The sequence below is a fragment of the Oncorhynchus mykiss genome, chromosome 7 (genome assembly GCF_057628025.1).
Source record: "Oncorhynchus mykiss isolate SJ-2025 chromosome 7, ASM5762802v1, whole genome shotgun sequence".
In the NCBI taxonomy this organism is placed as follows: domain Eukaryota; kingdom Metazoa; phylum Chordata; class Actinopteri; order Salmoniformes; family Salmonidae; genus Oncorhynchus; species Oncorhynchus mykiss.
The window spans coordinates 15357501-15371233 of NC_143028.1; the positions used below are offsets into that span (position 1 = coordinate 15357501).

General features: G+C 44.7%; 1 protein-coding gene across 4 annotated transcripts in view; it reads right to left on the reverse strand.

Annotated features, from left to right (window-relative positions):
• LOC110527459 (nck-associated protein 5) overlaps window positions 1–13733 on the reverse strand; it is a 176654-nt gene that overhangs the window by 109535 nt on the left and 53386 nt on the right. For all 4 annotated transcript variants that reach the window (XR_016497109.1, XR_016497110.1, XM_036982868.2 and 1 more), the window contains exon 3: window positions 12948–13021. Coding sequence is in view for 2 of the 4 variants with exons in the window: in XM_036982868.2 (XP_036838763.2) it covers window positions 12948–13021 (74 nt within the window). In the remaining 2 variants the exon portion in view is untranslated. The remainder of the gene's footprint in view (window positions 1–12947; window positions 13022–13733) is intronic.

Sequence of the window (13733 nt, forward strand, 5' to 3'; positions counted from 1 at the left end):
AAGGTTGATGACGTGTGTCACTTAGTTGAGCGCGTTACGTGACCAATTCCTCCCGCCGTCAAGGTATGTGTTCCCCCCCCAGAAACTCGCTAATCAGGGGAGATAATCATGGGATAAAATGCAATGGTGTGTGTGTGTGTGTGTGTGTGTCTGTAAATGCCTTCACCCCCTTAATCTTCAGGGCCTCAAACACTTTTTACCACATCTTATTGGCTCAGACATACACAACGTCCAAGCATTTCTATACATGTCTGAATGTCTGAACACCAAATGAGGTACGCTAAAGTCTAAATACCCTTTTGAAGCTACCTCAGAAGTGTTTATAGCATATTTTTAGTTGTCAACAGACTACCCCCTTGGGCTGTTTGCATGTTGAGACGAGCGGTGGGAATGCCATAGTGTGACATGGGCGTTTATTTACCCAAACCACACACAGGCTATCCCGCTCGGGCTCCACTGCTCTCAACCACCGCCCGAGACAGCAGTCAGATTATGCAAATCATCTGTGTTCGTCCACTTTGGAACGGCCCCACCGGCCGAAAACTGGAACAGACGTTTAACATTTTGTTGGGGGCCAGATTGAATGTGTCACACGATGAGTGCGATCTGTGATAATGTGCCTCTGTCATGTTCCATTAAGCAAGGGAATGGGTTGGCGTGATATGCTGGGGGTGCAGGTTTGTCTGTGACACCCTTCCTAGCCTGACTGTGCTACTCAAGGGAATGGGGGTAGGTAGCCCAAGATGTAGTCTTAAGGAGCCTACCGTTGCTCCTTAAGGTCCAAGGACCTTATATGTTATTTTCAGAGGTAGACTGGCTCTGGCAGAGAAGTTAGCCAAATACTCCATCTAAACGTGAATCGATTCTCAATGGCATTACGGTTCTAGAAACATAAATCCATCTACTTTCATATCACATCAAAATCATTTCACAAAAGCAAAATCTACACTGCAAAATCTACACTGCAAAATCTACACTGTAAAATATACACTGTAAAATCTACACTGTAAAATCTACACTGTAAATTCGAAACTCTACATTGTTTTAACCGGCCTTGTCACAGTTGCAGCCGACAGTATTTTTCCGTGACAACACATTTCTGGTGGCCCTCTTCCGTTCCACACAGGGGATCAGAACATGCGAGATGTAGATAGCTAAGGTTGTCCCTTGGTCTTCCGGTTGGTTTCCATTAACACGAGCTGTAACCTGGACCCATAAAGGTGTGTATCAAGTGATTCATCGCCAATATGAAAGGTTAATATGAATATTAAAGGTATGAAAGGTCCTTATGCTTCCAAAACCGTAACGTAAGCAATGCGTGTTCATGTTCAGACCGAGCGTCACGGTTCTTAAACAAAACCCCCCGTTACAGAAGATTCCTTTGTACAATGACACTTCAAATCAAATCAAATTTTATTTGTCACATACACATCGTTAGCAGATGTTAATAGTGTAGCGAAATGCTTGTGCTTCTAGTTCCGACAGTGCAGGAATATCTAACAAGTAATCTAACAATTCCCAACAACTACCGAATACACACAAATCTAAAGGGGTGAATGAAAATATGTACTTATGTACATGTACTTATATGGATGAGCGATGGCCGAGCTGCATAGGCAAGGTACTATAGATGGTATAAAATACAGTATATATACAGTGCCTTGCGAAAGTATTCGGCCCCCTTGAACTTTGCGACCTTTTGCCACATTTCAGGCTTCAAACATAAAGATATAAAACTGTATTTTTTTGTGAAGAATCAACAACAAGTGGGACACAACCATGAAGTGGAACGACATTTATTGGATATTTCAAACTTTTTTAACAAATCAAAAACTGAAAAATTGGGCGTGCAAAATTATTCAGCCCCCTTAAGTTAATACTTTGTAGCGCCACCTTTTGCTGCGATTACAGCTGTAAGTCGCTTGGGGTATGTCTCTATCAGTTTTGCACATCGAGAGACCGAAAATTTTTCCCATTCCTCCTTGCAAAACAGCTCGAGCTCAGTGAGGTTGGATGGAGAGCATTTGTGAACAGCAGTTTTCAGTTCTTTCCACAGATTCTCGATTGGATTCAGGTCTGGACTTTGACTTGGCCATTCTAACACCTGGATATGTTTATTTTTGAACCATTTCATTGTAGATTTTGCTTTATGTTTTGGATCATTGTCTTGTTGGAAGACAAATCTCCGTCCCAGTCTCAGGTCTTTCGCAGACTCCATCAGGTTTTCTTCCAGAATGGTCCTGTATTTGGCTCCATCCACCTTCCCATCAATTTTAACCATCTTCCCTGTCCCTGCTGAAGAAAAGCAGGCCCAAACCATGATGCTGCCACCACCATGTTTGACAGTGGGGATGAGGTGTTCAGGGTGATGAGCTGTGTTGCTTTTACGCCAAACAAAGTTTTGCATTGTTGCCAAAAAGTTCAATTTTGGTTTCATCTGACCAGAGCACCTTCTTCCACATGTTTGGTGTGTCTCCCAGGTGGCTTGTGGCAAACTTTAAACGACACGTTTTATGGATATCTTTAAGAAATGGCTTTCTTCTTGCCACTCTTCCATAAAGGCCAGATTTGTGCAATATACGACTGATTGTTGTCCTATGGACAGAGTCTCCCACCTCAGCTGTAGATCTCTGCAGTTCATCCAGAGTGATCATGGGCCTCTTGGCTGCATCTCTGATCAGTCTTCTCCTTGTATGAGCTGAAAGTTTAGAGGGACGGCCAGGTCTTGGTAGATTTGCAGTGGTCTGATACTCCTTCCATTTCAATATTATCGCTTGCACAGTGCTCCTTGGGATGTTTAAAGCTTGGGAAATCTTTTTGTATCCAAATCCGGCGTTAAACTTCTTCACAACAGTATCTCGGGCCTGCCTGGTGTGTTCCTTGTTCTTCATGATGCTCTCTGCGCTTTTAACGGACCTCTGAGACTATCACAGTGCAGGTGCATTTATACGGAGACTTGATTACACACAGGTGGATTGTATTTATCATCATTAGTCATTTAGGTCAACATTGGATCATTCAGAGATCCTCACTGAACTTCTGGAGAGAGTTTGCTACACTGAAAGTAAAGGGGCTGAATAATTTTGCACGCCCAATTTTTCAGTTTTTGATTTGTTAAAAAAGTTTGAAATATCCAATAAATGTCGTTCCACTTCATGATTGTGTCCCACTTGTTGTTGATTCTTCACAAAAAAATACAGTTTTATATCTTTATGTTTGAAGCCTGAAATGTGGCAAAAGGTCGCAAAGTTCAAGGGGGCCGAATACTTTCGCAAGGCACTGTATGTGATATGAATAGTGTAAGATATGTAAACATTATTAAAGTGGCATTATTTGGAGTGCATTGTATAAAGTGAAGAGTGATCCATTTATTAAAGTGTCCAGTGATTGGGTCTCAATGTAGGCAGCAGCCTCTCTGAGTTAGTGACTGCTGTTTAGCAGTCTGATGGCCTTGAGATAGAAGCTGTTTTTCAGTCTCTCGGTCCCAGATTTGATGCACCTGTACTGACCTCGCCTTCTGGATGGTAGCGATGTGAACAGGCAGTGGTTCGGGTGGTTGATGTCCTTGATTATCTTTTTGGCCTTCCTGTGACATCGGGTGCTGTAGGTGTCATGGAGGGCAGGCAGTTTGCCCCCGGTGATGCGTTGTACAGACCGCACTACCCTCTGGAGAGCCTTGCGGTTGAGGGTGGTGCAGTTGCCGTATCAGGCTGTGATACAGCCCAAAAGGGTGCTCTCGATTGTGGATCTGTAAAAGTTTGTCATGGTTTTGGGTGACAAACCAAATTTCTTCAGCCTGCTGAGGTTGAAGAGGCTCTCTTGCGCCTTCTTCACAACACTGTCTGTGTGAGTGGACCATTTCAGTTTGTCTGTGATGTGTACGCCGAGGAACTTAAAACTTTCCACCTTCTCCACTGCTGTCCCTTCAATGTGGATATGGGGTGCTCCCTCTGCTGTTTCCTGAAGTCCAAAATCATCTCCTTTGTTTTGTTGACATTGAGTGAGAGGTTGTTTTCCAGACACCACACTCTGAGTGCCCTCACCTCCTCCCTGTAGGCCATCTTGTCGTTGTTGGTAATCAAGCCCACTACTGTTGTGTCGTCTGCAAACTTGATGATTTTGTTGAAGGTGTGCATGGCCACGCAGTCGTGGGTGAACAGGGAGTACAGGAGGGGGCTGAACACGCACCCTTGTGGGGCCCCAGTGTTAGGGTCAGTGAAGTTGATATTTTGTTTCCTACCTTCACCACCTGGGGACAGCCCGTCAGACAGTCCAGGACCCAATTGCACAGGGCGGGGTTGAGACCCAGGACCTCCAGCTTGATGATGAACTTGGAGGGTACTATGGTGTTGAATGCTGAGCTGAAGTCAATGAACAGCATTCTTACATAGGTATTCCTTTTGTCCAGATGGGATAGGGCAGTGTGCAGTGTGATGCCGATTGTGTCGTCTGTGGACCTGTGGGGGCGGTATGCAAACTGAAGTCGGCCTAGGGTGGCCGGTAAGGTGGAGGTGATATGATCCTTGACCAGTCTCTCAAAGCACTTCATGATGACAGAAGTAGTCATTTAGTCATTTAGTTCAGTTATCTTTGCATTCTTGGGTACAGGAAAATGGTAGCTATTTTGAATCATATTGGGACAACAGACTGGGATAGGGAGCGATTGAATATACCCGTAAACACACCAGCCAGCAGGTCTGCGCATGCTTGAGGACCCTTCTAGGGATGCCGTCTGGGCCAGCAGCCTTGCGAGGGTTAACACGTTTAAATGTTTTACTCACATCAGCCACGGAGAATAGGGAAGGGGGGTGCAGTCCTTGTTAGCAGGCCGCAATGGTGGCACTGTATTATCCTCAAAGTGGGCAAAGAAGGTGTGAAAGCGAAACTGGAAGTGAAACATCGGTGTCAGTGACGTGGTTGGATTTATTTTTGTAGTCCGTGATTTCCTGTAGACACTGCCACATACATCTGATGTCTGAGCCGTTGAATTGCGACTCCACCTTGTCCCTGTACTGGCATTTCGCTTGTTTTATTGCCTTGCAGGGGGAATAGCTACACTGTTTATTTTCAGACATATTCCCAGACACCTTTCCATGGTTAAATGCAGTGGATCGCGCTTTCAGTTTTGCACGAATTCCGCCATCTGGTTAGGGTAGGTTTTAATAGTCACAGGGGGTACAACATCTCCAATGCACTTCTTTACAAACGTACTCACCGTGTCAGCGTAAAGGTCGATGTTGTTCTCTGAGGCTGACCGGAACATATTTCAGTCCTCGTGATTAAAACAATCTTGAAGCGTGGCTTACGATTGGTTGGACCAGCGATGAATGGTTCTTGTCACTGGTATACCCTGTTTGAGTTTACGCAATCAACATGCTGGAAGAATTTAGGTAGACTTGTTCTCAAATGTTCTATGTTAAAATCCCCAGCTACAATAAACGCAGCTTCAGGGTATATGGTTTCCAGTTTGCATATCGTCCGGTGAAGTTCCTTGATGGCCGTCTTGGTGTCTGCTTGAGGGGGAATGTACACAGGTGTGACTATAACTGACGAGAATTCTCTTGGCAGGTGAAATGGCCGGCACTTGACTGTAAGGAATTCTAGATCGGCCTCCCGGGTGGCGCAGTGGTTAAGGGCGCTGTACTGCAGCGCCAGCTGTGCCATCAGAGCCCTGGGTTCGCGCCCAGGCTCTGTCGTAACCGGCTGCGACCGGGAGGTCCGTGGGGCGACGCACAATTGGCCTAGCGTCGCCCGGGTTAGGGAGGGCTTGGTCGGTAGGGGTGTCCTTGTCTCATCGCGCACCAGCGACTCCTGTGGCGGGCTGGGCGCAGTGTACGCTAGCCAAGGTGGCCAGGTGCACGGTGTTTCCTCCGGCGCATTGGTGCGGCTGGCTTCCGGGTTGGATGTGCGCTGTGTTAAAGAAGCAGCGGCTTGGTTGGTTGTGTATCGGAGGACGCATGACTTTCAACCTTCGTCTCTCCCAAGCCCGTACGGGAGTTGTAGCGATGAGACAAGATAGTAGCTACTACAACAATTGGATACTACGAAATTGGGGAGAAAAAGGGGTAAAATTCAAAACAAACAAAAAAAAAATTAAAAAGAAAGGAATTCTAGATCGGGTGAGCAGAAGGACTTGAGTTCCTGTATGTCGTTATGATTACACCATGAGTCGTTACACTTCTGTGTAATGCAATGGCTATGGCTAGCCAGGGCTATGCAAGGGCTATGGCTAGGGGGGAGCATGACATGCGGGGGATGTACGTTTGGATTAAACACCATATTTTTACTACTCTAAACAGGACAGTGATTTGCCTGGTCCCAGAACAGTCCTGTACAGCCAATTCCTATGGTCATTGGCAAGCCAAATTGACCAGACAGCACAAACTGATCTGTGACCAGTAGGTTAACCAATGATTACTATGCTGACACAAAATAATATATATATATAATCAAATTTAATAATATATGCCATTTAGCAGACACTTTTATCCAAAGCGACTTACATTCATGTGTGTATATATTTTAAGTATAGGTGGTCCCAGTAATCGAATTCACTACCCTGGCGTCATAAGCAGCATGCTCTACCACATGAGCTAAAAAGGACCACAAAACCTACAGCATATACAATGTTATAAAGCAATAAATACTGTAATACAATCCGTACTGAAATCATACAGCACGGTTTAATTCATTAATAGCACCCAAACCCAATACATGTTGACTGAGTCAGTCTGGTATTTGGCTGGAGGTGAACAGCACAGATGCAGCCACTGTGACTTCCAGAATCATACTGCGCCAAACCTGCACATCCTCCATCTCGCCACACATCTCAATACAAAGATGTTCCAAACGGTTAAAAGCGACCATGTCAGTCAAAACAACTGCATGCTTTGGTGAACACGTACAAAAGAGCAAAAAACATTGTTTAGCCTACTAGCTCACCTTGGTAATAAAGCCAAGGAACTCCACTCAAAACATCACAGGAAATAATCGCTCACCTAATATACTGTACTAACAAAGACTCAAAACATCACAACTGTAGATGCCACCCATTTTGCTCAAAATAGAACAACATAGCGGCTCAAGCGCTGTGATGTGTGTATGTGGTGCTATAGTTAGCATGGCGGGCATCATGAGATTTATGATGTGGAAGCCATCGGGTTGGTTGGGTAAATAGCAGTGTTCATTAGTAATTACACAACGCCACAGTGACCACTCTTCTTCACCGGGTCTGATTTTCCACAAGAACAGTCCTAATACCTCCACTCAATGGACCTACAGTACTGTAAGCAGCACAACAAAAAGTCCCTTTATTATAATGTTGTATAATATTGTTTATTTATTCAACCTATTTAACCAGGAAAGACCCCTGAGGTTAGAACAGATTTTACAGAGCCCTTCTTTGTATAGCCTACCATTGACCTCGGTCATGTAAGAATTGAACACAAGCACACAAACACTCATCTTAAGTAACAGGATGCTTTCAAATTCAAAATGGCTGCTACTGTAGATGACCACTTAGCTTATGATTGACCTTGAGTATATCATAAAGAGATACGCATGGCCCAACAAGGACGCTTCTGTGGTAGTATGTGGTCTGAATGGTGGGGGTGGCGAGTGGATAAAGGACCGGAATAACATTTCAGTCACGAGCCTAAGTGCTTTCCTTCTCCACTGTACAATGGCACAGAGATATAACGGTGAGTTAAGACGACGCGACCTTGAGAACGTATCAATAAAACGCTTCATTAACCCGTTCGATTAACCTCTTTCCTCTCATAAGCGCCATAAAACTGATGCATGTTTTTAGCCAGGCCTGGCCATACTGATAAATCACGGGAGACCCGCAGGGCTCTTACATTTAGCCTACAGTTAAGCCTGGTTAAACCAGACTGAATGCGGGGTTCAATTGGGATCACTGGTGAATGCAGCGTCTCCGTTTGGTTTAACCAGGCTATCTTACAGTAGCCACAGACATAAACAGCACAGGACCAGACTGGGTTGGTGTTAGTGGTTGGAGATCCATATAATGCACTGTGGCAGTCGTGGCCGACTTGTGTTATGGGCCAACAACAGTGTCAGGCTTGAACTAATTGGCCGAAGTGTTTTCATCATCTGGTCTATTTATATGAGTTAAGCTTCAATTGATAGATAGTACAGTCCAGTATTGACCAACAAGATGCACAACAGTGAGCACAGCTCTCCACGGTGCTCTGATTAAGCTCCAAGCTAAGCAGCTAAGCGTAAGCTAAGCTAAGACTAAGCTAAGACTAAGCTTAGACTAAGCTAAAGTTAGCTTTATGCTAATAAAAGATGGAATGTACAGGCTAAAAGCACATGGTGCATGTTTCCACAAGCATTGTTCAGTTCCCTGTTCAGAGTGAACTCTTGCGTAGCTCAAAGTACACTATTTTTATCAGGACACACATGTAAGAGCTCGATAGTAACATAACCGCTGATTACTAAAATAAACATATTTAACCGAATCCCATCAAATACAAACATTCATTTGATGAGAGTTTGCTGAGGGAAAAAGAGGGGGGGGTCTCTCTGCAGAACATTTGTATAGAAAACCAATGGATTAATTTATCTCCAACTATCGTGGGGGAACTGACCTCTAATCAATGAATTAGGCTAAGTCTCTCACTCACAGGAGGGCACATGAATACACAATTGACCGTATTAGGTCTCTGGTGGGGGGCTTAGCATTATCAAATTAAAGTGTTAGACTGGTCAACTTATCCAATTACAGTTGTCAAATGCATGGCCTTCACCCAAGTGAGATGGCTGCAGAACAGAGCCTGGGGGGGGCATACCAAGGGAAGGCTTGGCCCTATCCTCGTCATCTGGAGAGGGAGAGAGGGAGAGAGGGAGAGACGGAGAGAGGGAGCGAGGGGGAGAGAGGGAGAGATGGAGAGAGGGAGAGATGGAGAGACGGAGAGAGGGAGAGAGGGAGAGAGGGCCGCACACTTCCACACAGGATTACAGCGGCGGTGGAGGCACAGAGGCGTCTGAGGTCGAGACATGCCTCGTAGTAACATCAGTGAGCCGCACAGCCACAGTCACAAGCCGTTAACATCAGCGTAGGAAAAGCCTCCTCCGTTGGCGTGCTATCATAATAGTGGATGAACACACACAAACATAAACATGAACACACGTGCGCACACGCACGCACGCACACACACACACACACACACACACACACACACACACACACACACACACACACGGGCTCGCTTTCAATTCAAGTGTCCCTCAGTCTGCGCCCAAAATGGAACTCGATAAAGATGTATTTTATCATATACTAAACTATGAACTGTTTTTGATGATCATAATGCTGCATTAGGGTCTTCAACTGAGGCGCTGCAATTTCATGAAGGGAGGGATTATTGCCCAAATAAATTAGAGGGAATTCAGAAGGAAAATAAGTTCATTTACTATGGATAAAATCCCATTTGCAAGCTAAATTGGTAAATGAACACACTGCTCTGGTGGCTATAATTCACCATCTAAGCATAATCCAGTACTGGTGAGTAGTGGCAATGTCCTGATCAGGCAAAGGACACACACAGACAAATGAAGGACAGCTATGGGAATACAGTATACATTTATGGCTGAACGTTAGAGAACGACAAAGAGTTGCTTTCCTCTACATTTACACCCAAAGAGAAATACATCCAAACAAAGATATTTCAAAATGGACCGATAATCTATCAAAACCAACTGCCAGACCTCCCACTTCCCTCAAATTTGGAGGGATAATTCCTCTCTAAAGATGATAAATAGTTTATTGATTAGCAGATGTCCTGGCTAATGTCCATTCAGGAGGGGCTGCAGATGCCCGACTTGCCGGTCCTCATAGCCTAAGAGACGATCCTCCATAGATCTCCAGCAGTGTACCCATTCTCCCCTGCTCCCCACCCCACCTCCCTGCTACCCTGAGTCCCTGAGTCCTCCAAGGTGTGGAGGGGTCACAGACAAACAAAGACGCACACCATCTGCTAAGGGTAAGGCCAGGTGAGACCAGCTTTGGCCACTTGGCTGATCAACGGACAGCATTCTACATAAAATGTTGACACAGATACCCAAAGGAAGGTCAATAGAGACTTAGTATGGAATGAAAAACCCTTTCATTACATAAGATAAGACCACAAGCAATCCCAACGCAGACACGTGGACAGAGTTCAAGAAGGAGGAGATGAAGGGGAAAAGGAGGAATTCGCAGAAAGAGGGAACAAAAACTAATCTGCATTGTTTTAATCCAAGGCCAAGGAAGATTATATATTTCTGTTCCCTCGACGCAGCAGCTTTTCAAACAGGGCACGTGACCTTCCACCCGGCCAGTCATGCTTTTTAGTGTCCTAAAGCAGTATCCATATGTCCTCATCCAAATCACGCCTGCTCCCATTCAATAGCTCACTGTCTAAACAGAGAGAAAGCTGTCACTCACTTCACTTTCACCACATTCCCTCTCTACTTACATGTAGAGATAGATGTACATAACATATACTTAATATTGTTGTTTGGCCAAATACATCTACTGTGAATCCTTCTTTCGGCCAATAATTTCCACATACAATCAACCTATGTTTGATACGTTCAGAGAGAATCAGATATAACCGTAACAACCATAAGGAAAGCTTACATGATGCATCATGACATGCCTCGTCTTGTTTGGGGTTTTTAAATATGATGTTGACACAGGGCTGTGGAGCCTTTGTTTGTGTTTGTCATGGACGTCATCAGAGTTAATGAAATAATGAGCGATGCCGCAGCAGTACCCCACTGTGGTTTTGTTGTGCTCCTTCGGCCAGTGTTGCTGTGTGTGTGTGTGTGTGTGTGTGTGTGTGTGTGTGTGTGTGTGTGTGTGTGTGTGTGTGTGTGTGTGTGTGTGTGTGTGTGTGTGTGTGTGTGTGTGTGCGTGCGTGCGTGCGTGCGTGCGTGCGTGCGTGCGTGCGTGCGTGCGTGCGTGCGTGCGTGCGTGTGTGATGGAGTGTGTTGTGGAAAGGAGTGGATACAAGGAGGACTATATTATGGAACAGATGGGTTTTACATATGATGAGAACACTGGCAAAAGCTGTGTTTTTGGAGTGAGCTTTCTTGTATTCGTTGGCATACATTTTCATATATTTTTTTGATTTGTGATCTGTTTTTAGCCTGCAATTACAATGCATAGCAATGGCGAAATTGTGGTGTAGATGTTGGGGTGGTCGAACAGTAGAAAGGGGTCCGGGGCTCCTCCCCCGGAATTTCTTTTGACATTTTAAAACACATTTCCTGCAATTCATACACAGTTTGACATGACTTATTATGCCTCTCTTCAGGAATATTTTTAGGGGTATATGGAGGGGTATTTTGAGGGGTATATGGAGGGGTATTTGAAAACACAGTACAAGTGGAAGTATAAGTGGAACAGAGCATCAAATCAAATCAAAGTGTATTGGTCTGATAACAGTTTAGCAGATGTTATAGAGGGTGCAGCGAAATGCTTGTTTTACTAGCTCCTAACAATGTAGTTAAAATATCAAACAAAGGGCATTTACAGTATGGCACGTAATATTGACACCAGGTACAATATCCTACGTCTGTTTAATACTAATTTATAATGTGATAGACTGTATAAATACATGTTTGCATTGGGTCAGTAGGACACAGAAATAACAAGCACTCAATTAGTGAAATCCAATTAGTTCTCTCTCAATCTTCTTGATGGATTGATTGCCTCCATATTCCCAGGAAAAAAAGAGGAATACAATGTAAGTCCTCTCGATAATGTAGCCGTAAGACACAGCGTAATAAAGGGAAGGAGGCGTGCCTGTCTTTATCAGTCCTGAGTTTCTGCTTCAGCCCAACAAAAGAATGTGTGGAGTCATTTATCACTGTCACTAACACTATCGAGCAACATCCGAAGAAAAGCGCCACAATCCCTAGGATCTGGTCTGTCAGGTCTGTCAGCGTAGCTGTCTCTTCCAAGGAGGTTTATTACCATGAATTTGAATATTGTAATTATATGTAAGTCAGTTTAAAGTATTTGTAGGTAAGTGATTATCTATATGAGCTACTGGAAGAAATGTTGAATAGACTAAATGATCATTATTGAATTAGAAAATCATTCAGTTTTACATGCAGAAAAAATTACACAAACACACAAATTAAAACTCCTGAGCAAAACTAAACAATGATCACGAAAACCTTAGGGTCAGCCACCCTAGCTATTGCCCCCACTGTCCCTCCAGGTCTAAGCAAGTTCGTGGATTCCAAACAGCCCCTAGTGAGAAGACCCCAACAACTCCCATGGGCCAGTCCACACAATAACAACCAGGCCCCTCTAAACCTGTTATTAGGTCACTTTCCTGGTCAAAAGAGGAAGGGTCTCCTCTTCTAAATTAGTGTGAGTGAGACTGTGGACAAGACAATCATTCTTTTACACACCACTTCCTTACCCTTCTATTGAAAGCCAGCCTGCCGTAGCAAAGGCCCTGGTCAGCGGTCAACCTCTAACCCCCACCATCCACCCTGGGTCCACTCAGAGACCCTCCTCCCAGGCCTCCCTGCTCGCTCAAGGGGAAAATTGTTCCTGGATGGGGGGAAATCAGCTCTTTTGACATGGAGAGTCAAGGGTCTAAAGATAGGTTTGAGGGCCAAGGTCATGAGTTTGGCCTCTCCACATCCCCATTGTCTCCATGAGAAATGTCCCCAGCCAACCCCAAAACTGAAATGGACTGAACGTACGCCTTTGTCTTTCCCCACCTTCAGCAACTTTGTCCTCACCATCACTTCACAATAGCATTTTCTCACCAAGACTACACACAAAGCACCCTGTCAGCTTCCCAAACTTAACAACATTGTTCGGCTGGTTCTCATTGAGAATAGATTGCATTCAGCTGTTGATATTTATTGGCAAACAGCAGCAGCTGTCACAGCGCAGATCGAGGATCCTCCCTTACCTTCGGACATTCCTCCGCTCTTCGTCCAGCTGTTTGAGTAGCTCCTCGATGCACTTGTTGGCATCCATGTACCCCTGTAAACAACAGATGGAGATGAGTGTCAAAGATGGATTCCAAAGATGGATTTGGAGGAAAAATATCAGTAATATCAAGAACAGCCCAACAATCCTACACTACCTCGATTATTATGAAGTTCAGGGGTCTCTTTGTGTTTATCAACAGCAGTGGTAAACCACAAAAAAAGGCACAAGTCCATACAGAAGCCTACATGGAGTATGAAAATACAGACCAAAACCATATTGTGTATTTGTCCAGCCGGTGCCTTGTTTCCACACACTGCTCTTCCAAGTGTGAAGAGGAACACTGAGGCAGAACTGGACTGTGTTTCAAAAAAGGTGTGATTCCTTCATGGGGTCAATACTTTTTGGGGTGTTCGTTTTCAAGAGTGTAACTCCAGAAGCACCGCTGGGTAACTTCGCCTGGCTGGCCCTGAGTGCAGGCGGCCAGCTGTGTGGTGTCAAGAGGGAATACCTTCACACACACACATACTCCACACACACACACTCCCAAAGTGTGCTATTGAATTACAGCACGGGCCAAATGAGCAGAGACCCGGGAACAGTATGGAAAAACAGATGTCCAGCTTATTTGACTTTGCCCTAATGATGTGCTCGTCTATGCCATGCCTGTATAGTGAGCATAAGACATTAGTGTAGAAGATATTGGCCACCTAGCCATAATATTCCACCCAGCTGTTATTTGGAGACGCAGACAGTGACTGTGTCA